The sequence below is a fragment of the Girardinichthys multiradiatus genome, chromosome 4 (genome assembly GCF_021462225.1).
Source record: "Girardinichthys multiradiatus isolate DD_20200921_A chromosome 4, DD_fGirMul_XY1, whole genome shotgun sequence".
NCBI classification, from domain to species: domain Eukaryota; kingdom Metazoa; phylum Chordata; class Actinopteri; order Cyprinodontiformes; family Goodeidae; genus Girardinichthys; species Girardinichthys multiradiatus.
The window spans coordinates 52,034,283-52,060,781 of NC_061797.1; the positions used below are offsets into that span (position 1 = coordinate 52,034,283).

General features: G+C 40.3%; 2 protein-coding genes across 8 annotated transcripts in view; one reads left to right on the forward strand and one right to left on the reverse strand.

Moving 5' to 3' along the window:
• Window positions 1–16,895, reverse strand: part of map1aa (microtubule-associated protein 1Aa) — a 72,560-nt gene extending 55,665 nt beyond the window's left edge. Inside the window, exons 1-2 of the mRNA XM_047363125.1 lie at window positions 16,715–16,895; window positions 15,061–15,162 (exon numbers count right to left, since the gene is read on the reverse strand). Of these exons, the coding sequence (XP_047219081.1) occupies window positions 15,061–15,162; window positions 16,715–16,889 (277 nt within the window). The 5' untranslated portion in view covers window positions 16,890–16,895. The remainder of the gene's footprint in view (window positions 1–15,060; window positions 15,163–16,714) is intronic.
• A 4,064-nt stretch (window positions 16,896–20,959) lies between these two features.
• Window positions 20,960–26,499, forward strand: part of tp53bp1 (tumor protein p53 binding protein, 1) — a 42,862-nt gene continuing 37,322 nt past the window's right edge. For 6 of the 7 annotated variants that reach the window (XM_047364173.1, XM_047364175.1, XM_047364178.1 and 3 more), the window contains exons 1-2: window positions 20,960–21,096; window positions 26,232–26,453. In XM_047364173.1, coding sequence (XP_047220129.1) covers window positions 26,274–26,453 — 180 coding nt within the window. In that variant the 5' untranslated portion in view covers window positions 20,960–21,096; window positions 26,232–26,273. Of the gene's footprint in view, window positions 21,097–23,821; window positions 23,906–26,231; window positions 26,454–26,499 lie in introns of all 7 variants that reach the window. The other variant, XM_047364174.1, reaches the window with a different exon arrangement.

A 26,499-nucleotide genomic window follows, 5' to 3' on the forward strand; every position in this document is an offset into this window, starting at 1 on the left:
GAGCCCATAATCACAACACCAGAGGATCTCTCTGATTTCTATTCGTAAGTCATGATTTTTGGTTAAGAAATTAATATTTTTCAAATTATGATTTTCAATTATAATTCTTGATGAATATTAATTAATCAATAATCATAATCCTTACACAGGTATGTTGCCAGGCTGCTAAAAACCACAGTTACATGACTCCAAAGAAACAGTACAGCACTTTAGTTGCCTTATTCTATGGATGGATGATGATGATGATGGATGAGTGGATGGATGGATGATGATGATGATGGATGATGGATGGATGGATGATGATGATGATGGATGAGTGGATGGATGGATGGATGGATGATGGATGGATGGATGATGATGATGATGGATGAGTGGATGGATGGATGGATGGATGATGGATGGATGGATGATGATGATGATGGATGAGTGGATGGATGGATGATGATGATGATGGATGAGTGGATGGATGGATGGATGGATGATGGATGGATGGATGATGATGATGATGGATGAGTGGATGGATGGATGGATGGATGATGGATGGATGGATGATGATGATGATGGATGAGTGGATGGATGGATGATGGATGGATGGATGATGATGATGGATGAGTGGATGGATGGATGGATGGATGATGATGATGATGGATGAGTGGATGGATGGATGGATGGATGATGGATGGATGGATGATGATGATGATGGATGAGTGGATGGATGGATGGATGGATGATGGATGGATGGATGATGATGATGATGGATGAGTGGATGGATGGATGGATGGATGATGGATGGATGGATGGATGGATGATGGATGGATGGATGATGATGATGATGGATGAGTGGATGGATGGATGGATGATGGATGGATGGATGATGATGATGATGGATGAGTGGATGGATGGATGGATGGATGATGGATGGATGGATGATGATGATGATGGATGAGTGGATGGATGGATGGATGGATGATGGATGGATGGATGATGATGATGATGGATGAGTGGATGGATGGATGGATGGATGATGGATGGATGGATGATGATGATGATGGATGAGTGGATGGATGGATGGATGGATGATGGATGGATGGATGATGATGGATGAGTGGATGGATGGATGGATGGATGATGGATGGATGATGGATGATGATGATGATGATGGATGGGTTAATTTCAGGGAACCGAAGCCTCCCTAAAATGTTCCCAAGGCCCCTATAATTATAGTAATACTGATAACATGATAAGGCGTATGTAGTTTTATCAGAGAAATCACGTGAAGAAGACGTAAACTTCACTCTACAAAAATCTGAATAAATGCTCAGAAACAACTGGTTATGAAATCTATTATTGAAGCCTTGTTAGGTTTCCAGTACATTCCTCCCTCTCATCAGATTTCCAGTTCTCATTTATTCAGCTGCAATATTCTACAAAATCTTGTTCATTGCATGATTTCTTTCATGCAATGAACACAAATCAGCAAGGCCTAAATTCACATTTTTCAATTCTTTGTAATATGAGGGAACTAATCAACATTTCAACCATGTATTTCAATGTTTCAGTAAATGGTTTAAAAGTGGGGAGTACTTTTTCCTCAACCAAGATGTGACCCATGACCTGAGAGCTTTACTATCCTTGGACGGATCAAACTGTGTTATCTTTTGCATTTCTGGTTACAAAGCGCCTAAAGTTTCAATTAAAAACTGAGTCTTTGCAAGGTTTTCTGTTACAACACAGAATTCATTCATCCTAAGCTTTAAGCCTGAACAATGAATGGGTCAGAAATTAGAGACTGAAAATGATCAAATACCGTATTTAAACTGCAGGAAAACGCAGCCAAGCTGCAAAAAAATCTCCGAAATACCTTCGGAAAACATGAAGAACTGTTGATCAAGAGTTGTATAAAAAGAATAACGAAGTTAGTGTTGAATCAGGACTCTTGGGGAGTAAATGGAAATAAAACCCTCAGAAATATGGTGTGGGATGATATTTGTACACAAGATCTTCTTAGCATGAATGACCAGTATCGTCTTGGGGCTTTCTGATTCCACCCAGTTCTGTTCACCAGTTATCAGTCTGCTGTGCTGGTCCACTAAGCCTTTATTAATTGTGCCATGTGGGTGACAGCTTCATTTATCCTCCTCTTCCTCTTTCTGTGGGCCTTGGCGCTCAGCAAGGAAACAGTGATGTCAGCGAAAGCGAACCAATCGCTGACTGTAATTGGTGAACTGATTAGATGTGTTGTATAGTTTCCATTTCATCCGGACATCAGAGGCTCAGCAGTGAGACTCTGCAGGGAATTTGAGGACCTGTTTAAATAAAAATAGGTCTGTGTTTTCAGGTGAAGCATTTAGGTTTGCTAATATCTCATTCCTGACTGTTTTTACCTCATAAACTCATGCATATGTGAATTCTAAGCACATTTTTTAGAAAGTTACAGCTATTTATTTTGGTCTACAGATCATCAACCAACTCATCCTGGATCATTGGATGAAGCTGCTCTTAAAGGACGCCGTGGTCCCACTCATGGCAACGTTCCTGAGCAGAATTAGGAGGAAGGCCAATCATTTGGAGTAACTTTGCACCATCATCTCTTCTCCATTTTTGTCCATTCTGCAGAATTTCAGTCAGTGCTTGAACAGAAGTGCCTTCTTTGCTGATCTTCCTGACCAAACCTCTTGTCCAAAGGTCTTTGTGTCACTGCAAGTGCAGATCAGCCCACATCCACCCAAGACACTATCCTGGAGTTAGCTTACCAATTCTAGACAACCTGAAGCTTCGCCTCTGCAGATCAACCTGCCATCTTGAAGTTCTTTTACCTGCTATTTCAGCTGCAATATTCTCAGCAGCAGTTTTACTGCATGTGAAGAAGCCTTGAGGCAAAGCAGTGATAGCTTCAAGCTTTTTTTTGCAGACCTTTTTTTGTTGCAACGCAACGATTGCTGCATGCTTTTCTATAGAGGTTGCAGGCTTGACAAGTGAACACTTTCAGCACATCTGCCTCATTCTTTCAGTCATCAGTGGGTTAATTAGATTAATAGAGTGATTTCAGAAGATTTAAATTTAGTGAGAAAAACACAATCAAAATATTCCTCTGTAATAATGTAAACTTTCTAAACAAATAAATCTCTGCAATTAATTAACAACAGTGTTACACTGCAAAATGTTTGTATCTCTGCTAAAATGTTCATCTATTTCTGTAACAATCATGTTCGAATTAACTTTATTCCAGCTTTCATTGCTTGGTTGGGCGTCTGTTTGTTCAATTCCTGCAACTCTCCCGCATGTTTCAGATGTGTCGCTGCTGCAGATTGAAATAAATGAACTATCTCTTGTGCAATTCACCACATTCAGCAGAAGTCTGTTACTGACCATGAATTCAAATCAAGTCCTTGGAAGCAGGGAAACATTTAACAAAATGACCAGGACTGAATCTACGACTTTTCTACCTTATAAGAAATATTCAACTTGCTGCTTAATTGATTTGTCATCAGATTGATGTTCTGTTTTGTCTCATTTTTAGATTTTATGGTATTTTGTTTCACTGCCATGCCTCGTTGTTTGTAAGTCGTATCTAAATGTATCCACTTTAACCAAACATGCTTTATGAAGATCATTTGTAATTTACCAGCCTTGGATCTGCAGACATGTAGCAGTGAACTGATGAAACCTCCCTAGAGCTTCTCTTCAAACAACGAGACACACAGGAACAGGAGGAGAACGGGTTCAGTCCTTCTTTGGCATCCTGCTTATCACAACGCTTTCCATCTGACAATTCATTCATTGCAATTTAAGTGGATAATCTCATTCATTCTGCAGCATTCCTCCCACATTTCATCATTGGATCATCTACATGTTTTTATCTGATTAGGTTATATTTAGAGGTGTCGTGGTATTTCACACATAGTTACAGCACCCTCCAAAACACTTGGCACCCTCTGATGAAGATTAGCGAAAATCCTTAGAATAAACTCGTCTTTTACTGCAGGAAAATAATCTCACTGTGAAGGACTAAAAAATTCTAAGTTTTCAAAAATGATTTGCACCACTAATAATTCCTATAAAATAAATGTTAATAAAGCATATTTACAAATTAAACATTATATTTTTAGATTGACATGACTGTATCTTGAGTCAGAGCAATTATCAAAAGTTTAAAACATAAAATATGAATATGAATATATATTTCCATAAATCATGTTTATTTACATACTTAAATGAATATTAAATATACGAATACATTTGATCATGCAAAATACAGGTAGTTATTAATTTACTTATTGCTTTTAATTAATTAAAAATATTAATATAAAGACTTTTTGTTAATATAGAACAAACATTGTCTTAAATGTGTAAAAGTAAAGAAATATATTATGTCTAAAACAGATATTTATATAATTTAATTATTCTTTAATATGACAACATATTTATTCAAGTGAATGTATTAATTTATCAATACATTAATACATATGATAATGTATAAAATGTTAGTTTGTCTGTAAATAAATATTTTGATATCTATATAATGGTATTAATTTACTGAAAGACATAAAAGTAATTCTGTTTTATTTTTAAAACTTTTCTTTAAAGAGCTGATAAAACACAAACAACTAAAAATAATAAATACATTATTTATGTAAATAAATATAACTTCTAAAAATATAATTTAGCTTCAGCTTTTACATATTTTAGGTGACTATCTTTTAAATCCAAAAGGTTTAATCATTTTCTCATACAAATGTATTTCTATTTGTCATATTACTTCATTTGAGGATTTATTTAATGTGGATGTTTAATGTTGCACGGTCAGAACATTTTCTGCTTGGATTGTTGGGCCCGTCTGCATTTTCTCTGCACTTTTCCTGGACTGAACGAATGAATTAGAAATGTCAGAAATGATCCAACATGGTCGGCTGAGATCATTTAAAAACCGATGACACCGTGTTGTTTAGGTTAAATAAATGTAGTGGATTAGATTTCCTTTGTGCTCTTTGTGTCTGGGTTTGTCGGCCATGATGACTGCGCACCCCCCGGCCAGCCGGTGCATTAGTATTCAAGGCACAGGCGAGGAGCAGCCGGAGTGTGACGGGCAGCGAAGCCAGTCTGCGGTGAGCGATGGGAGACATGTTCCTGAAAGGTAAATACAGGTCCTTCTCAAAATAATAGCATATTGTGATAAAGTTAATTATTTTCCATAATGTCATGATGAAAATGTAACATTCATATATTTTAGATTCATTGCACACTAACTGAAATATTTCAGGTCTTTTATTGTCTTAATATGGATGATTTTGGCATACAGCTCATGAAAACCCAAAATTCCTATCTCACAAAATTAGCATATTTCATCCGACCAATAAAAGAAAAGTGTTTTTAATACAAAAAACGTCAACCTTCAAATAATCATGTACAGTTATGCACTCAATACTTGGTCGGGAATCCTTTGGCAGAAATGACTGCTTCAATGCGGCGTGGCATGGAGGCAATCAGCCTGTGGCACTGCTGAGGTCTTATGGAGGCCCAGGATGCTTCGATAGCGGCCTTTAGCTCATCCAGAGTGTTGGGTCTTGAGTCTCTCAACGTTCTCTTCACAATATCCCACAGATTCTCTATGGGGTTCAGGTCAGGAGAGTTGGCAGGCCAATTGAGCACAGTGATACCATGGTCAGTAAACCATTTACCAGTGGTTTTGGCACTGTGAGCAGGTGCCAGGTCGTGCTGAAAAATGAAATCTTCATCTCCATAAAGCTTTTCAGCAGATGGAAGCATGAAGTGCTCCAAAATCTCCTGATAGCTAGCTGCATTGACCCTGCCCTTGATAAAACACAGTGGACCAACACCAGCAGCTGACACGGCACCCCAGACCATCACTGACTGTGGGTACTTGACACTGGACTTCTGGCATTTTGGCATTTCCTTCTCCCCAGTCTTCCTCCAGACTCTGGCACCTTGATTTCCGAATGACATGCAGAATTTGCTTTCATCCGAAAAAAGTACTTTGGACCACTGAGCAACAGTCCAGTGCTGCTTCTCTGTAGCCCAGGTCAGGTGCTTCTGCCGCTGTTTCTGGTTCAAAAGTGGCTTGACCTGGGGAATGCGGCACCTGTAGCCCATTTCCTGCACACGCCTGTACACGGTGGCTCTGGATGTTTCTACTCCAGACTCAGTCCACTGCTTCCGCATGTCCCCCAAGGTCTGGAATCGGCCCTTCTCCACAATCTTCCTCAGGGTCCGGTCACCTCTTCTCGTTGTGCAGCGTTTTCTGCCACACTTTTTCCTTCCCACAGACTTCCCACTGAGGTGCCTTGATACAGCACTCTGGGAACAGCCTATTTGTTCAGAAATGTCTTTCTGTGTCTTACCCTCTTGCTTGAGGGTGTCAATAGTGGTCTTCTGGACAGCAGTCAGGTCGGCAGTCTTACCCATGATTGGGGTTTTGAGTGATGAACCAGGCTGGGAGTTTTAAAGGCCTCAGGAATCTTTTGCAGGTGTTTAGAGTTAACTTGTTGATTCAGATGATTAGGTTCATAGCTCGTTTAGAGACCCTTTTAATGATATGCTAATTTTGTGAGATAGGAATTTTGGGTTTTCATGAGCTGTATGCCAAAATCATCCATATTAAGACAATAAAAGACCTGAAATATTTCAGTTAGTGTGCAATGAATCTAAAATATATGAATGTTAAATTTTCATCATGACATTATGGAAAATAATGAACTTTATCACAATATGCTAATATTTTGAGAAGGACCTGTACAAATGAAGAGAGAGTTTTTAAACTCCTGCTGCTGAGCATCACTGGCAGGAAGAGGAGCCACATCAGAGCAGCTCTGAAGGACTGACCTTTGATTTAAAAGCCCACCATGACAGTTTTTCCTGCCAGGATTTCTCCAATGTGACCTTTCATAGCCAACAGGCACCACAATCAGATGTTTCATCCCAGCTCATCCTGCAGCTTGAGATGTTTCCTTTCAGACATCAGAGCAGGACAAATCAGAACATGGTCTCCTTCCAACCTCACACAGTCTGTAAATCCTGTGTCTTGCTACCACATTCCTGAAGAAATTATCTGGAATCAGACTCCAGAAAGAGATCTTTGCCTCTATTAAAGAGTATTTGTAAATGTTAAATGGACTGAACTTATATAGAGCTTTTCCAGTCATACAGACCGCTCAAAGCTCTTTACACTAGAGCCACATTCACCCAATCACACTCACTAACGCTCACACATCGATACACAGATCGGTAGGCAACTTGAGGTTAAGTGCCTTGCCCAGGGGCACATCGACATATGGCAGGAGGAAGCTGGAATCAAACCCGCAAGACGACTACGCTTCATACTGAGCCACAGTCGCCTGTGAAGCCATTTAAAACAGTTTACTGTCATAATTACATAATTTATTTATTTTCCCTTTGAGATCGAACAGTTCGTAGCTTCAAATCATCTTCTTGTATGAATTTTTCCTGAATTTAATTCCTTTAGTGTTATTTGCTTCCTCCTGCAAATTTACATCCAAGATCAGACAAATTGCCAAAAAGCCGCAAGCTCCATTTCAGATTCAACAGGCCTCAGTTTTCATGTTAAAGGTTGAAGTTCATGACAGGACAGTTTGAAAAAGACTGAACAGGTAGCCTTTCTTAGAACTGGTATGAATGCCTACAAAAATACCTACAAAACTTGACCAGAGCTTTGCTGCATAGATGTTCACAGAAGAACCTGTCTGTGGGTTTTGCTTTACGGTTAAGAAGATTTGTAAAAGTTACAACTTCAGAGGTAAAATTAAAAACTCCATGTTTCTGTCAATGCCACAAAGTTGTTAAAGTTAGAGGAGGTTACCGGGAAGAAAGCAAAAAGTCTACGCAAGAATGACTTGTACGGTGGCAAGCTGGCTTTGCAGGTCGAGGCAGTGATGTAGTTATTATTTTCTTTAACAGGGAAAGTACAAATTCCTGAACGTCTCTGTTAATGTGTCAGTATTAGCTAGAAAGCTTGTTTTCAACTTTTTAAGGCCTACAAATACCAAAAACTCATCCATTTATTATGACATATGGTTCATGCAGCCGCCAGCCAAAAAATTAAAACAGCAAACAAGATTCAGAAACCCTTTCAGATGAGAAGAGCATGAAGATTTCTGAAGGGTAAATACAGAATTCACTTGCTGGGCCAACAACAAGATCGCTACATTGAGTTTGTCGGCGTGATACGACACCTCCTGTCATCCAGAACCGCTGCTGTATTTTTCATAACTGGGCCAGACATCACCGTCTCCATGTGGTTTATGATTGACCAGAGGAAGCTCAGACGTGGCTCCTCTTACCGGCTTTAAGATGTTTTGTGAAAGATGATATTAAATGGACCAATCAAAATCAAATGTGAAGCCATCTCTCAGACAACTGAAGCTTGGTCCAAACTGGGTCAGAACAGGAAGATGATCCCAAACACAGCAGCAACTCTACAACAGAATGGCTGAAACAGAAAAGAATCAAGGTGTTGCAATGGCCCAGTCAAAGTCCAAACCTCGATGAACTGAAGCAACCCTTGAAAGAAGATGGGAGACTGTAAGAAATGAAACAGTATCTTCGACAAGAATAATGAAGAATGCAATTTAAAACTCTTCATAGAATCTACTCATCCACAGTTTTATTGCAAAATGTGCAGAAATTGTTGTTTTCTGCATATTGTTTAAACAATCCCTCCTTATTTCTTTCAGTGTGAGGTGTCCACAAAGTTCAGGGCAGATTTTTCACGGCCTCCTTAATTAGAATGTTGTGATTTTTATTGTTGTGGTTTTTAATTTCATTCTCTGTTAGCCAGAACCATCACAATTACACAAAATAAAAGCTTAAAACATTTGACTGTGTGTAATGAATCTATGTAATATATGAATATATTTTTGGAGCTGTACCTGTAACGGTCTGTAAAGTTCTGCTAAATGTGGCGCACAGTCATTTCTCAGATGTTTAAATTCACCATAAAAACCGTTTTCTTTCAGAACAGACCTCTGATCAGTTTAAATCTCCAGCCGAACTTCTTTGCTCTCTGCTGTCTGTGCCTTGATAAAAATCACCAAATGTGACAAGACAAAGAAGCTGCAGGAATAGACAGAGGAGACGTTTCAGAGCTGGATCCATTCATTATGGAGCTAACAGCAGGAAAACGTGGCGCTGCTGCCGCTGATAACTGGTCTCTTTTTAATCGCAGGACAATGATTGGTTTTAAATCTGAATTATTCATGAAATTACTGGGAGGAAACGTGAAGTGTGCCAAAAAAATTCGGATTTAAACAACGGCTATTTTGTTTTTAAATAGGGTGAAAAAAGGAAAAACTGTTCCAGCCCAACTGTTTATTTTAAATAGAGAGACATGTTGTTGTGAAGGTGTCTGCACACACAAAGAAGTTAACGTCCAATCTTCATGGTCATGAAGGTCACCTTCAGGTCTTTGTTTATTTGAACTGATGTGTTAAAAACAAGCATTTGGTGCACAAATTTAAACTCATCATACAGATTAATTCCACACTGATGTTTTTAGGTCCTTATTTCTGTTAATTATGATGATTTTCTGCTTACAGCCAATGAAAACATGACATTTAGGATCAGAATATTACATTAGACTAAAACACAGCTGGGGCAGGGAATCCAGCAGCTAACCAGCTACAAGACCAACCTCAGTGCTGATGATGGTGACGCCTCGCTGGCAGAGGAGCTCAACCTCTTCTTTGCCCACTCTGAGGTGGTGCCACCACAGGCAGCTTCACTACACCCTACAGCCCACAGCAGCTTCAGCCTCACTGTGGAGGAGCATGAGGTGAGTCCTGCTGCAGGCTGTCAAACTGAGGAAGGCTGCTGGACCTGACGGTATCTCCTGAGGGACTGCTCAAACCAGCTGGCAGGAGTCGTCACCAGCATTTTCAACCTTTTCCCTGTCTCAATCCACTGTCCCACCCCGTCTGAAGTCCTCCATCATTGTCTCCATGCCAAAGAAACCCCACATCTCCAGTTTTAATGGCTACTGGCTAATCCGACTGACACCGGCTGTCATGAAATCCTTTATCATCTGGTCAGGGCTCACATCACATCACTTCTCCTTAAAAGTTTGGACCTTCACCAGTTTGCCTACAGGTATAGATCCACGGAGGATCTATTAGACCTCCATGCTGCACTGCCCCATCTGCAACAGCAGGGGGAGCTATGTGTGGTTGCTTTTGTGGACTATAGCTCAACATTCAACACCATCATCCCTCACAAACTGGTGGACAAACTGAGGGACACTGGGCTGCCACACTCCATCAGCATGTGGTTCCACAGCTTCCTGTCGGGTCGCAGCCAGAAAGTCATACTGGGTCACCATACATCTTCGGCCCTCAGCACCGGCTCTCCACTGGGTTGTGCTCTACACCCTCTACACCTACGACTGCCCCCGATCACCACAACAACACCATGGTCAAGTTCACAGGTGACACCACAGTGGTGGGGCTCATCTATGGGGGGAGAGTCCACCTTTAGGGACGAGGTGGAGCAGCTGACAGCCTGGTGCACAGAGGACAACTTGCTGCTCAACATCTCTAAGACCAATGAGATAATAGTGGACTAAAGGAAAAAAGAGGACGGACATTTGGCCACCAGTCATCAGACTATGTGGAGAGGATGGCTGCCTTCCACGTCCTGGAAGTCACATCGAGGAGAACCTGACCTGGAGCAAGAACACCTGAGCTGCTGAAGAAGGCTCAACAGATACTACACTTCCTAAGGGTGCTTAGGAGAAATAACACAGAGGCTCATGGTGTCCTTTAATCAGTGCTCTATTGAGAGCATAATGACATCACAGTTCTGCTGTCTCCAAAAAGCCCAGATCATCATAGAGGACACTTCTCACCTGGGTCACACTCTGTTTGAACAGGGTCTGTCAGGCAGATGCTACAGGTCAGTTAAATCAGGGTCAAGCAGATTCAACCACAGTTTCTATCCAGCAGCAGCAGCTAAACTCAACACATCCAGAATGTGTGTAAATGTGTTTTAATTTGATCTTTAACAAACTGCTCCTGTTTTTCTATCTTAAATAACTTGATAATTTTTCTATGCACTGAACAGAGAGAACAAAACATTTTAAAAAAGAAATGTGGGTTTAATGAAAAGTATGTTTAATGCCTGCCTAAAGATTATTTTCAAAAGGCAAGTTTAATCAGACAAATGGGCCTCATCAGATCAGATATTCTAATTTACTGAGATGTGTCTGTACAGCCTGAAATATATACATACATTAATCTGTAATCTTCAATATTGGGCTTAAAGGTATTTTAAATTGTCAAGGTCTACTAACTTCTAGTTAGTGATCATGTTTTAGTGCAGTTTGAAGAGTTTATTTGAAGAATTTGTTTGGCAGCGCTCATTGAGCCGACAAACACTCAGTATTTTAGAGCCATATTTTAAACATCTTCAGATTCCATAATAATCAGCTAAAACATAAGTACATGTTATTCAGAAGTGTCACCAGTTTGCCAGCGTCTTGGAAGAAGATCCAAACTGCCTCCTCCAGATGAAATAGATGAGGATGTTCAGGAACAACCCAGAAACCACCAAGGCTCCAGAATGCGATTGCCTACAAGCTATGGACCAAGAAAGAAGTTCCTGCTATAAAATCAACAGTTTCAAGCTGGACTAAAATCTGCAGCTGTCCACATGGACAAGTCAATTGTATTCTGGAGAAATATTTTACGATCAGAGGAGACAAAGACTGAGATGTTTGAACAAGTCAAAATGAGGATTTCAAACCAAAGAAAACGACACCAGCTGTCAAATGGAGTAAAGACGAAAATTCAATCTGAGAGACTCAACCCTCCTCCAGCTTCACCCAATGGCTTCTCCGTGTGTCTCCGCGCCAACCAATCAGCTTCAAGTCTGCAATAATACTCAGCCAATGATCCTTCAAGGCTCCACATTTAAAGTCTCCCATTCATGGATCTCCCACCAGTCAGTCGAGCTTCGACCCTCCTCCACCCCATCGCCTCCATCGGATTCTCAGTTCCATTACCATCAGGCCTCCTCTCCATCACCAGAACCAGATCCGGGGGAAGACAATTCTAATTGTAATCCTAAAACGTTCATCAGTTCATGCATTATCAGCATTCATGTCTTCCTCTGGGGTCTGAGCGCCAAACAATTAAACATCCATCGTGTAACTTCTCTAATCGCATTTTGTGTTTCTTATTGTGAATCTCTACAGGATTGAAATATGGTGTTGGCGGCATCATGCTGTGGGGTGGTTTCACTGCCAGCCATACAGGTGCATTGCACAAAGTGGATAGAATAATGAAGAACGACGACCACCTCCCATGTCCTCAATGCATGGACACAGTTGGATATCCATGCATTGGTCACCCAACAAATTACATTCAGATTCCCAGTCAGGTTCATACATTCCAGTTAATCCTAACTATCAACCAGTCAGATTCAGTTATTTATTCAAATTGGATAAAAAGTTTTTCTATCTAAGGAAACCCAGCAGATTGCATCCAGTCAGTGACTTGCAGCATTCACTCCTCCTGGATGAGCATGTAGAGACAGTGGACAGTCACTGGTGTTGACTTTGCAGCAATCCCTCATACTGAGCATGCATGTAGCGACAGTGGAGAGGAAAAACTCCCTTTTAACAGGAAGAAACCTCCAGCAGAACCAGAACCAGGCTCAGTGTGAGCGACCATCTGCCACGACCGACAAAGAAAGAACACAGAAGCACTGATCCAGGAGTAAATTATCTTTAAATGAGCTCTAAAGAAAGAAACCCATCCAGAATGATAGCCGGAGGTTACTGAAATCTAAGAAATATGAATGGGGTGTATGTATACTTTTCAGTCTGTATGTATAATTCTGACCTTCTGTGGTTAGCTAAAAACCCATAACTTGTGCACTCCTTTTTTGTTGCTAACTTGCCTGCGCTCCTGTTTATTCATGCTACTGGAAGAACCATGAGGTCCATTTCACAGCTGATGTTATCCATTCCAGGATCTAAACCCAAATCCTTTTTCTGCTGCAGGTCCCAGACTCTGGAATAGTCTGGGTCTAAATATTAAACACTGAGACAGTTTACATCTCTACTGAAGACTCATTTTTAGGGACTGGATTTTAGTACAAGTTGACCTGAACATGTTTAACAGCCTTAGTGGTCGTTTTAGTTGATTTAATTGTTTTATTGTAGTTTTCTGCTCCTCCACTTCATATAGTTTTATAGCATCCCTGTTGTGCATTTTATTGATTCTAGTTGCATTTCAGTTTGTAAAGCACTTTGAGTAGCATGAGTTGTTAGAGATGTACTGTATAAATGACCTTGACCTTGTTGAGAAACGTTGTAGTCGTTTCAACCTGGAAACAGAACCAAATCCTTAAAAGCCGGTCTGACATTTAAGCTCAAATTTCTGACTGTGAACAGTTCTTTTCCACGATATTGTCGGAGTCTGGGAGTTTGCTTATATGTTGCTCTTGCCTCCTGCTTACATTTACTGACCACGAGATGCCGCCAGGATTCCCAGATGTGGAGGGTAGCAGGTATTTCCCATCTGCAGTCATCTGGAGGAGTATAAAAAAGTGGAGCTGTCACCACTCCAGTGCCTGAGTGTTTGCCTTTGTGGTGACTTCAAGTCCAAGCTCCAAAGCTCCTGCAATTCTCAGGCCTGGCTCCAGGTCCCTGCTTTGCATCCTGCCTAATTCAAGTTTCCAGGCTCCCAAGGAATCTACTTGGATCAAGTACTAGCTGACAGCTCAAAGCCTCTGTCCTCCTCCAAGCGAATCCCTGCTCACCCTCCACCAACTAACTATCCACCAACAGCTTCCGAGAATCTCGTCAGGTAACCAAACTCACCTCATCCACAGTAAGCCAAAGCTCAGAATCGTTTTCCATCCGTTTCCTAAACATAATTTAAGATTACTTACCTCCTGCGTCTCTCCCGTACAGTTTGCAGTTTCCAGTCCTGGTTCCAGTATTCTCCTTTTAAATAAACTTGTTAAACTTTTCTCCTGCCTCCTGAGTGTCTCTCTGCATGTGGGTCAAAACAATTAAACGAACGATGACAGATATATTAGGGCTTATGAGGAGCACCAAATAAAATATAAGACACGTTTAGAATTCAAAGTGTTTTGGATTTGTTACTCAAAATGAACAAGTAAATTATATCTAAACATCCCAATCCACATTTGAAAGGCGTGTGTTGAGTTTGTAGAAATATTTTAGATTTATTTGATTAATGATTCAAGATATTTGCAGAGTTTTTGGACATATTTTATAAACACAGCAACTCTGAAGCAACTAGAAAAGAATCAGTCCCTTCAATGAGGTGTTCCCAGGTTTTATCCGAAGCTAAGACTGACACTGGTTTTACCCGAGCAGGAAGCCTGTAAGGGCCTATTATAATCGTAGTGTTTCTTCTTATTATTCTTCTTATTCCGTTCCGTGTTTGCGGGGACTTTGCCAAGCCCCAAGATGTACACAATTTTACCCAAAGTTGTCCCCCGACAGAAATTCTTCTTATCTTTGTCCTTTAAGCTAAAAGCTCCACAAAGCTTAAAAACCTGTTGTTATGACGAAGAGGTTTTGCGCCTTGTGATGTTTGAAAACGGTCACAGACTGGACTACAAATAGGAGAAAAAGCAAAGAAATTCAAGAGAAATGTTGTGAATGAGCTTCAAGAGTCTGGAGAACTACTAATTAATACCACCTCTAAAGGTTTAAAAGAAAATCTGGTTGCTTGGAAGGAAACTGTAAAGAAAGGAGTGATGACCTGAGTTTTGACATCATGGTGTGTTATAGTCAGTATAAATGTTTTCAGAGTCACCAGATGATGATCTACCATATCTCCAGTTAAAAACAGTTCCTGATCTTACTGCTGCATCCAGTTGGTGATGACCATTTTCACCTTCTGAACTCATTGATTCCTAACTCAGTCAGCCTTTCTGCACATGATAGCTGGATCAATACAGGCTAAAATGTGCCCAGGTTTTCTTCAGAGCATGTGACAATGGGTCAGGAGATGCTGACGTACAAGCTTCTATAAAACGATCAATAAATCTGACCTTTGACTTGAGGAGAAAACTGAGCGGTGTGTCTGGTCCTAAACAGCTGCAGCTCCTCATTCAGGTTGCAAACAGACAGATCAACGTTCCACGACAGCAAACCTGATTTAAAAAGAAACAAAAAAACATCATTAGTAATTGATAGAGAAAACAAGGTTCGTTTTGTTTGCCTCAGAGGAGAAAGAAAGCGTTGTTTACATCTGCTCCTCTGGAATAAAACGTTTTATCTGTTTAAGGTGAAAAGGTTGGATTAAAATGTTTCCCAAGTGGAACGTTACAGTTGTAATTTCTTGACTATGATGTTTACACATTATTTTCTGACCTAAAAGTGAAGAAGCATTTAAAATAGCCTGGTAGTAAAACAGAGAAGTCATATTGCAGCCTGATTTACTGAAGGACTGAAACACGGTGGTGGCAGCATCATACTGTGGGGATGCTTTTCTTCAGCAGAGACAGGTAAGTTAGTAAGAGTTAATGAGAGGATGGATGGAGCTAAATCCAGGACATTCCTCAAAAAAACCTCTCAGAGGTGGAGGTTGGCCTTCCAGCAGGACAACCACCCTGAACATACAGCCAAATGGAATCAGTTTAGATCAGCAGTTCCCAAAGTTGAGGTTCAGACCCCACATGGCGTCGTGAGAGTGGTTTCCAACATAGAAATCACAGAAAATAACATAAATCCATCTATCCATTGTCTATACACACTTATTCTTGCAGGGTCTGGGGGGAGCTGGTGCCAGTATCCAGCAATTATTGGTTGAGATGTGGGGTCCACCCTGGGCAGGTTGCCATCACAGGGCAACACTGAGACACACAAGACAAACAACCATGCAAACACTCACTCATACCTGAAGAGCAATTTCGATAGTAATGTTATTGGCCTGTGGAAGCTGGAGTACCTGGAGAGAACCCATGCATGCATGAGGAGAACATGCAGACTCCATGCAGAAAGGGCCCTTGCTGGAATTTGAACTTCTTGTTGCAAGGCAACAATGATACAAACTGTGCAGGCTTATGACAAAAATAATAATAGCACAGAAATATTGATGCAATATTGCTATGTGACAAAAGACAGACAACAGGATTGATAAATACATTAAAAGTATATTGCTTCTTTGTGTCCTATACTCATATAACTGACTTCCTACCGATGGTCGGGGTAACACGCCTCTTCTGTCATTTTGTGGATTGGAAGCAGAAAAGTTTGGGAACCATTGGGGTAGATTCGAGCATATTCAGGTGTTAAAATGGCCCAATCAAAGTCCAGAGCCAAATCCAACTGGAAAACCTGAGTCAAGACTTGAAAACCAATGTCCACAGATGCTCTCCATCCAGTCTGATTTTGCAGTATTGAGTCAGGGTGGCTGCATGGAACACTTTTAAGATTTTTAGTTAAACATACTGAAGTTTGCAGTTGTAACCTCATAAAATGATTATTTTCTTTGTGATCAGCATCTGCAATGTTTTATAGACAAAGGCTCTGGACAATTAAGATTTAGGCTTTTATTTGCACCACATTATTACAGACTGTTGCTTAGAATCATCTGTTACTTTATCTCAGTAAAGGTTTCTGATAAATGAGCAGCAGCTTGGAAAGACTGGTGTGAACAAACAGTAGATTTGCTCTCCATAAAGCATCAAAGCTCCTGCTCACCTTGTATGATCTGTTTCCGGGCAGCTTCCAGGTGATGATCTGTGGAAATCTCTCCAATTACAATCAGCATCCGATAGTTTCTGCGCCGGAACGCTGCTCCATCGCAGGCATGCCAAACACACTCCTCCGGTTCAGCCCGCTCCACCGAGCCTGGTCCAGCCGAGAAGATTTCCATGGTAACAGTGCCGCCAGTGGACGCTGAGCTCTCTTCCATCTCCATGACAACTGCATCCAGAGTGAGCACCATGACGGTGCAGGGAGATGATGGGCGTGGCTCTGTAGGATGGTAAAGATTTGATTGGATGGAAGCTGATGTGGCTATTTGATGTCACGACATTGGATTGGAGGCATGTGAGAAATAATGTTGGTCATGTTTTATGTGGGACAGCAGAAGAAGATGATATACAGACCAGTACATTTCTATATTTGAAAACAAGTTGAGGTTAGAGTTGATCCTTCTTGTTTTTCATTTTCAACCCTAAAAAAAGACAAAATGGCTGGAAATAAAAACGGTTTCCAGCTCACAGTTGTTCTATTTATATCTGTGTCACTGTGAGTACCAGGCAATGCATTTTCATTACTGGACTGACAGGCCTTTGTTCTCCTCATGAAGCAAACAGAGCTGCTTCTGTGCTGCTTCTGAACCTCCAAGTTTTTGGCTTCATTTAAACAAACTGCAGCACAAAAGCTCTAAGTTAGCCATTATAATGACAATAACTGTGCTCATGTGACTCTATAATTAGACACAAACATCCAGTAACTGGTACTATCACGTTTTCATCCAGCGCACACAAAAACAGCAGATTTTAGATCTTCATTTTTAGCATAAAAGCAACAAAAAAACCTTCAAATAATTTTAAAATTATTTACATCTTTAACATGGTGCAGTTAGCTGTGTGCCACTGCTGTTTCAATTGTTCCCCAGCTCCGATTTTTCAGACAGAAAACAAATGCTTAAGATCTAATTTTTAACATCTGCTTTAAAACTAAAGGTGCACCACAGTCTTTGAGGCAAAAAAGAATTCAAAGTTAACATGCTGGCAACCTGTCCAGGTGTGCCCCCCCCTCCCCATTTACAGCTGGAGATGACATCAGACTCCGCCCACAACCCTGGAAACAGGTATACAAACAATGAATGGATGAATGCTGATGGTCTGTACTGGTCGATACTACTGAGAAAATATTAAACACCTCTCAGATTTCCTCTGGTTTTGGATGTGGTCTTGATTCCTGCTTGATTCTAATGGCCCGGGAATTAATCAGGGCTGGGTGTGGCAAGTCAAATTTAACTCACTGTTTCTGAGGAAATGTGGTAAATCACAGTTAAGTCATTGTTTAACAAGAGAGCAATTACTTTTTCACATAGGACCAGGTTGGTTTGAGTAGCTTTTATCTCTCAACTAATAAAATAGTCATTTGAAACCTGCTTTTTTTTATTTACTCAGGTTATCTTTGTCTTTTGTAAAATTTGATGATCTGAAAAATGTAGGTGTGATAATAAAAAGCAAAATGAGAGGAAATCTGTAGGGGGTAAAGAATTTTCACAGCAGTATACATCACCTTGTATGGTTGAAATGTATAAATAAAAAAATAAACATCCATCCATTGACTAAACCCACTGGTCCTTGTAGGGTCATGCAGGGGCTGGTGGCCGGTGGCTGGAGGCAGAGTACACCCTGGACAGGTTGCCAGTCCATCACTGGGCATCACAGGACAAACAGCCATGCACAAACTCACACCTAAAAGTCATTTAGAGAGACCAGTTAACCTAGCTGTCATGTTTTTGGACCAGAGTACCCGGAGAGAACTCACGCATGCATGGAGAGAACATGCAAACTCCATTCAGAAAGACCCCAGGCTGGGATTCAAACACAGGACCTTCTTGCTGCAAGGCACTAATGCCACCAACTGCACCAGTGTGCGGCTACAAAATAAATAAATATTAACGCACTGGTAGAGAATCAGTTAACCACCAAGAACGAACTTTCTGATTCTAATATAACTGGAGGCACATGGAGAGCGGTTAAAGGGATGTAGATGATTCAGTTCAAACAACAAAGCAGAAATGACGCCAGGTGGCATCAGTGTCCAATTCTATTCAATGTAATAAATTCATGTTAGTTTACTCATACAGCACCAAATTACAATCTCACCTCAAGGCGCTTCTCAAGACAAACAGCCTCGAAGCACACACAGTTATGTAGAATCCAGCTCAGTCCAAATTCAATTTATTATTCAATATAATTACAAACAGATCAGTTTGATGCTGATTATTAGTATTAGCTAATTATTGCACGGTACAGTCATATAGTGGAGGAAGAGCATTACAGGCAGTAACTGGAGCATCTGACAGTTAAAGCAGAGAGTAAAGATCAGCAGGTACGCAGGATGTCTGGTAGATGCATTAATACCACTTGCAGGAGGTTTCATAGGAGTCAGTTGGTGGGTTTGCATAAGGTCGGATGCAACAGGGCACTGCTCCCTGCTTTAGCCTCGCAGATCAAATCATTACTCACCCGCCACTGGTCTGCATGTAAGATAAATCAGATCCAAATCCAAACGTAAGTGTTTAACTGTTTGTTAAACTGTCAGTGAGTATAAAATTACTTTAATGCTGCTTTTTCTTTCTAAGTTTCTAATTCTTATCTCTTGATATTTGTATCCTTCAAACATTTTTGTATTTTGTGACATTACAACCGCACATCGTTCAGATTTAATGTGGTAGATCAACACAAAGTGGTTAATAATTGTAGTGAAAGGTGAAGAACACATGATTTTGTTACTTTCACACACAAAAGTTTAAAAGTGTGACTGCATTTGTTTTAGTCCATACTTCTGGAAGCACATTTTGCTGTGAACACTGTAACCAGAACCCTGTTAGTACTCTGAAACAACTCAAGCTCAAACCGATTGGATGGAGAGCATCTGACAACATTGGTTTTCAGGTCTTGCCACAGATTCTAAATTGGATTTAGGTCTGGACTTTGACTAGGCCATTCTAACACATGGATATGCTTTGATCTAAACTGTTACATTGTAGCTCTGGCTGAATGTTTACTTGTTCTGCTGGAAGGTGAACCTCCACCCCAGTCTTCTACAGCCTCTAACAGGTTTTCTTCCATGATTCTCCTGGATTTAGCTTCATCCATCCATCCATCCATCCATCCATCCTCCCAACAACTCTGACCAGCTTCACCGTCACTGATAAAGAAAAGCCTCTCCACAGAATAATGCTGCCACCACCGTGTTTTACTGTGGGGATAGTGGGATGGTTTGAAACATAAGAAGAAGGTTGTTTGTCTATTTTCTTCTGCAGGGTGGTAGTGAAGAAACCAATAGAAGAATTAGTCATGACAGATTTCCCTTTCCCTCTTTATTTTTACAGGTTTTATAGGAATAATACAGAAAAAGAAGTCATGTTTTCTGTAGCGTACAGTGATTGTCTCTCTGTTGTATACATGTCTAATAGATGGGCTTGTTCATATGTATTTGGTTATAGTCAGTTTAGTTTCACTCCAGCACTGTCCAGGAAGGTGTGTGTCTGCAGGAGTGAGTCAGCAGTCTGTTGATGGACACTTCAGAGCGTCTGCTGACCTCTGCTGGCCGGAGAAGGAGCTACAAGAGTTGATTTTTAGATTTCTTAACGTCTGCAAAGCAAGAAAAAAATGACTTACATTATTGTCTGCAAAAGGAAAATAAATGGTATTAAAATGACTAATTATTACATGAAGATATTTTTTTTGGGTGTTTGTTAAGCAAAAAAAAAAAAGCTTTAGGAATGACCTTTTTTCATTTCCAAAAGATGAAAAATAAGAAGTACCTACTTACGTTTCTTTTCTTGGTCCATACAAACACGTTTAACGAATTACGTTGGCATAATTTTTATTTGACGTCTTAAGTGTGGCTTAAAAATGGAAAATATGTGTTCTTCAGTCCATACATTATAATCTATTTCCAAAACATTTAATGGAGAAGTAATTAAAAACACGTTGCATGGGTCAGTTTAATGTCTGTTTTCTACTTTTAGAAATATGTTGACTATATTAATTTCCACTGAGAGTTTAGTTGTTGTTTCACTTTTGCTTTGTCTCCCTCTGTTTGGATCACTTTAAATTCAATTAAATGAAATTGAATGAATTGTACAGACATCTATCTTCGGATGTGTTTGGTTTTTGCATTTCTAGATGATGTTCATCTATAAGATGATTTGTGACTGATATTAATAAATGCTTGTGCATCTTTACGTGCCATGCGTCCTACACCCTGACTCTCAGCAAAACAGACGCAAGGCAGGGCTGAGCGATGTTTGACGAGCTCTTATTGCAACCAGCGGGACCCTGAAACCAATTGAAAGCCCAGGAGCGGACATATTGATTCCGAAGGTAACGCTCTTTTCTGTCTTTTTGCGCTAAATCGGGAACTATTGTGCAGTGCTGAAGGGGCGCAAATAGATGCGTGTCCGCGACTGCGGGCTCCTGCACAGGCGGAGGGGATTAGACATTTTGTGCGGTTGCTGCGCATTTCTTAATGTAGATGTCTGCAGAAATGAACGACGTAACGTTGAACTTGGCGGTGTCAGCTGCTGTTGGGGAGGCTGCTGGAGGTTCATAGCAAGCGGCATCAGTTATATTGTGCGTTAAAATTACAGACTGCATCATATCTGATTTTCATGTTAAAGGGAGAACACCTGGGATCTGTTTTTCCACCCATTTGGCTGAATGAAGGATTCATCGGTGCATTGTTGCCTCCCAGGATGTCTCCACTTAATGAAATGCGGATCAGCATCCCTGCTGCTGCTTCCCGGAGCTGAGACCAGGCCCTTTGTTTCTGTCTCATCATGAGCACCTTCAGCTTGCTTAGAACTATTCAGAAAGACATAGTACAGACATTTTTTAATCTTATCTAATGAAGTTGGAGTCTGCAGCAGGGGCGTCCATAGAATATACTTTGGGCTTATGGTGGGATCCAGGAACCAGAAGTTAAACAGGAATTTTCTACGGATCTTAATAAGTTCAAATGTCAACAAAACGTTTATGTTTATTTCAGTAATTCAGTTAAAACTTATGTGTTTTATAGAGTAGATTCGTCTCACTCAGTGTTTATTTCTGTTCATTTTGATGATTCTGGTATTCAGATCATGAAAATATTCATTCCAGTTTCTTTGAAAATACAAATATTTTATCAGAACAATAAAAAAGGATTTTAAAAACAAAAAATGTTACATACTAAAACGTATGTCCATGAACTGTGCAGCATAAACACTCAATACCTGGTCAGGGCTCCTTTTGCAACAATTACTGCACTAATGCAGTGTTGCATGGAGGCAATAAGCCTCTTACAAGATCAAGGACAATGGTTACACTGTGTTCCAGATAGACAGCTGCACTGACTTTGGACTTGATTAAACACACGCCAGCGGATGACATGACACCCCAAATGATTAAAGACCGTGGAAACTTCACACTGGACCTCAAGCAGCTTGGATTGTGCACCTCTCTCATCTTTCTCCAGATTTTGGGAACTTGATTTCCAAATGAAATCAAAAAATTAACTTTTATCTGAAAAGACAACTTTGGCCAACTGAGCATCAGTCCAGTCCTTTTTTTCGTTAGCTCAGGTAAGACACTGTTGTCTCTGGTTCAGGAGTGAGGAATGAGACAGCTGTAGCCTATATCCTACAACCCTAACCCTTACAGCTCTGACTCCAGCTGCAGTCCGCACCCTGTAAATCTCTTGAGGAACTTTGCTTCACAATCCTTCTATGGCTGTGGATATCCCTGTTGTTTTTGCACCTTTTCCTACTAAACATTTTCCTTCCACTTAACTTTTTATTAATACGCTTAGATGCAGCACTCTGTTGCTTATCCTGCTTGTGTAAGACATCAATGACTGCCTGCTGTCCAGGCAGCTGCCTCCCCAGTGATTGTGTAGGCCATAATCATAGTTTGGGGGTTTTATTGGCCATAAGCAACAGTCGTGAAAACTAAGCGAAATAAACGCTTGAAAAATATGTCACTGTCTGTGTGATGAATCTAAATAATAAAGAAGTTCCACTTTTAGAAATTAATTGGAAGTATGAAATCAGTAGCTGCACATTGGAAATCCAATGCTGATGCATCACTATATGACATAGTAAAAGTTGCAGAGAAAATAGTATATTCATAAATACAGAATGTGCTTGTTGCAAGTGTCTGGACACATAAAATGTTGAAAAACTTTGCCTTTTCGCGTGTGCCTGTTACCAGAGCACAACAATGAGAATATCACGCTGGTTCTCTGAAACGTAACTGGAACACAGCAGTCAGGTATGACGTTTTTCCAACATCCAGGCTAGATGAAATACAGCGTTCTGGAACGAAGATGCAGAACGTTCTTGGCATTAAATTAATAAATTAGAACATTTCTTGAAGTTGGAAGGTCCAGAGATTTTTTGGGCCAGAATGTGAAATTTGGATCTGGGAAAGAAATGCCATAATCAACTAAACTGTTCCTGCATTAAAACCAGCTGAAGATGCTTGTTTTCATGGTACCTGACAAGGACAGCTACAACTAGCAAAAAAAGCTGATGATAAAGTCATAATCTGCATCATATTCATTCAAACACAATAGTAACAAGCACTAATAAACAGTTTATAACTGCTGTTGGCATAATTTTCATCTAACAGGCAGCCATGTTGGATTTTATTTTTATTTTTTTCATAAGATAGAGCTCCAGCCCCAACCTTAAAATCCAACATGGCTGCCTTGTGTATAAAAGGGGTTACTCCTTCTTTTTAAAGCTGTTTCCTGTCATTTTCTGTCATTTAGTATTTGATTAGATCGGTCACACATATACTGTAGTGCTGTCTGACATGTACTGATGAACACATCTACTGATCTACTGATGAATACTTCAGCTTGTTATAGGGCTGTGATCTTGTATTGCTAAGGAAAGCTAGTCTGGTCAGTGAGCACAATTAGGAGACCCCAAAACTTTCACTGTAATAATGTAGCATCGTGGTGAATTCTGAAATGCAAAAGTTGTAATTTTCTTAGCTTCAAGTCAGAAAAGCAACTGGACCAGCAAACAAACCCTTCTGTCATGATATTTTATTTCTTTGAACCCAGGATGTGCTGCCATGAACGATGTTATCACATTACACCAGAGGGATAACTTGACACACAAAGCCTCCCTGTTTAGTCTCTATAAAGGTAGGCTATTACTAAATGAACTTTCTTGTTGGAGTTGGTAGAAAATGATCTTGAAGTAAAGAAACAAGCGTCTTGGCGTCGTTCAGTTCCTCCGGATTATTTTACAAACCCCTTGTGTACCACACCTTCCTGGCAGCTTCAGTCAGACGATAGCTGCTTTTATTGTCTCTCCCACAAGAAGCCTCTGTGATCTGCATGAGCTTTGGCTGCTGTGTTACTGGAATACTGGGTCTCCATGGAAACAGAGGCTGTAAAAATGATGATGACAGAGCCGGGGTAATATTTGAAGTGCTGCTGAAATCTGCATGCACAAGGCAAATTACAAAACACATCTAATGTAACACTTGATTCAGCACACGGAAGAGGCATTAGCTCTGCTAAGATTCCATCATGGATAGGCTATTTTTACTTTCAGCTCAGAGGAAGACAGTCATTTCAATGCTCCTTGTAACTGTCCTGTGGCCCAGATGCATTTTCATCAGGAGAAAACAAAGGTTTCTACAAATCTGCCATTAAGATTTATGACACTGATGGTAATATGGGGGAGGAGCGGCAGTAATAACATTTAGATATAATGAGAACAGAAACATCTGCAGCTCCATGCTGACGGTAATTTCAGGGAAGAAGTTAACCTATATCTTATTTTACCCGAGCCCTTCCAAGCCCCACTGGGACTTAATGGAGGTCTCTGAGACCCCACTGTGGAGCGAGTGTCCTAGATTTCTATTTTTCTGTACATGATTTATCTAAGCAGGTGCAGAACTCTGCAGTATAACATGTAAAACCTTGAAATGCCCTCAGATTTGAAAACATAAGCAGATTCTAAAGACTTTCGCCCAATCAGAACTCACAGAAGGGTCAAACACCAAACATTAGCGAGGCTTTTAACATTTTTCTTTATATCTGCTATAGTTTAGCCAATCAATTAGCCAAAAATATATTTGCCAAACATCTCTATTAAAATCAGTTGATACCAGACAAATCTAGAAGGAAGAGGTAAAAGAACATAAGGATCTCTGTGAAACCGACATAAAACACATACAAACGCCTGACATTGGAGCAGAGATAGAGAACATCCCATTGTAGAAAGCTATAGCTCATTTTGGATCACTTTCCTGGAGCATAAAATTATATTTTATGAGTATTAGAATTTTGTTGGTTAGAAATAAAAATATAGGAACAAATCTTTCTTTGCAAAAGGCAGAGGTTTTATTTTTGGGACTTGAGGTTCTGTCTCTGCCAGGTGTTTTGGTATTTGCTTTTTAATGATTTATTGATTAGTGTAGGGCAGACTTATTTTTAAATAAAGTCAAATATGAAATAGCTTAAAATGTGTCTCAAAGCAATGCTGAAAGGGGTCTCAGTTTTCAGAGGGTGGTGTAGGGACATTTAACTGCTTGTCTGGCATTTAAACTACTTTACATCTGTTCCATCTCAAAATGTATAACGCTGAGACATTTAAGAACTTGTCATTAAGGACTGGAGAGTCAAACACTTAAGGCAGATCCTTTAAAGGACAGTTTGTGCATTAATAACATTAATGCCGTTATTCTATTTTTTTTTTTAACAAAGCTGTTATTAAAACACAGCAGCAATATAGTAAAAATGTCCCTTTTTGATATTTCAGTTGAAAACGCCATTAATTGATAAGTCAGTAACTAAAATACTAAAGAGTAAAATGTTAAAACTGAATTATGATGTGGCAAATCTAAGGAATGCTTTAGCTTGTTTTTTAAATATAAATCAAAGTAGAGTCTTCTATATTTATTTATTAGGATTAAGCTTTTGTTCTTTAGAAACTGAAAAAAGAAAGATCTGGAAAATCAAATATGTTTCTACATTCTGTTCCTTTACTTTTGTTAAATAAAATAAAAACGTCTTAAAAGTAACAGGCAGCTGTGACGTTTACCTTCCAGAATGACCACCTAAACATGAAATAAAACCTCCAAATGCTCGACAACCATAAAACCAATGGCTGTTTGTGTGACGTCAGTGCCGTTACACCAATGATATCGCTTATATTAAAGTTTTACCGCGACCAGGGAAGGTGTAGTGGTTGTTTCTATCAGAATGGTGTCTAAAAGGAATATATGAATTCATATTTTATTATTTTTGAGCTCTGTGTGTAAGCATACTGATCCAGCAGTTAGTGGTGATCATTTGATTTTTACTCCGATTAAAAGCCGCGAAACAAGTTTTGTTGTGCGAAGTGTTAGCCGTTAGCTTGTAGCTGGTGCTAACATGCTAACACCGGACGGCTTCAGGTAGCAGGAGCCGGTTCGGGTCTCACATGTCCCGCTTCATTGTCTCTCTGCTGTTCGGTTAGCTCACAACAACAGTCCACATCTCCTGTCCGCGGCCTGACTTCATGGATCCCGGTGGAAGCGAACTGGACTCCAGCCTGCCTCAGCCGGAGAACCCGTGCCTGATAGTGGAGGATTCCCAGCCGGACAGCGTCGGTCTGGAGGACGACCCGGAGAGCAGCTACCGAGCGCTGCTGGCCCGCCGCCTGTCAAGCCTGCAACCAGCCGCCCGCAGCCCGGTTCTGGTGAGAAAATCCAAAATCAAAGCAAATGGTTTATTTCAGAGAGATG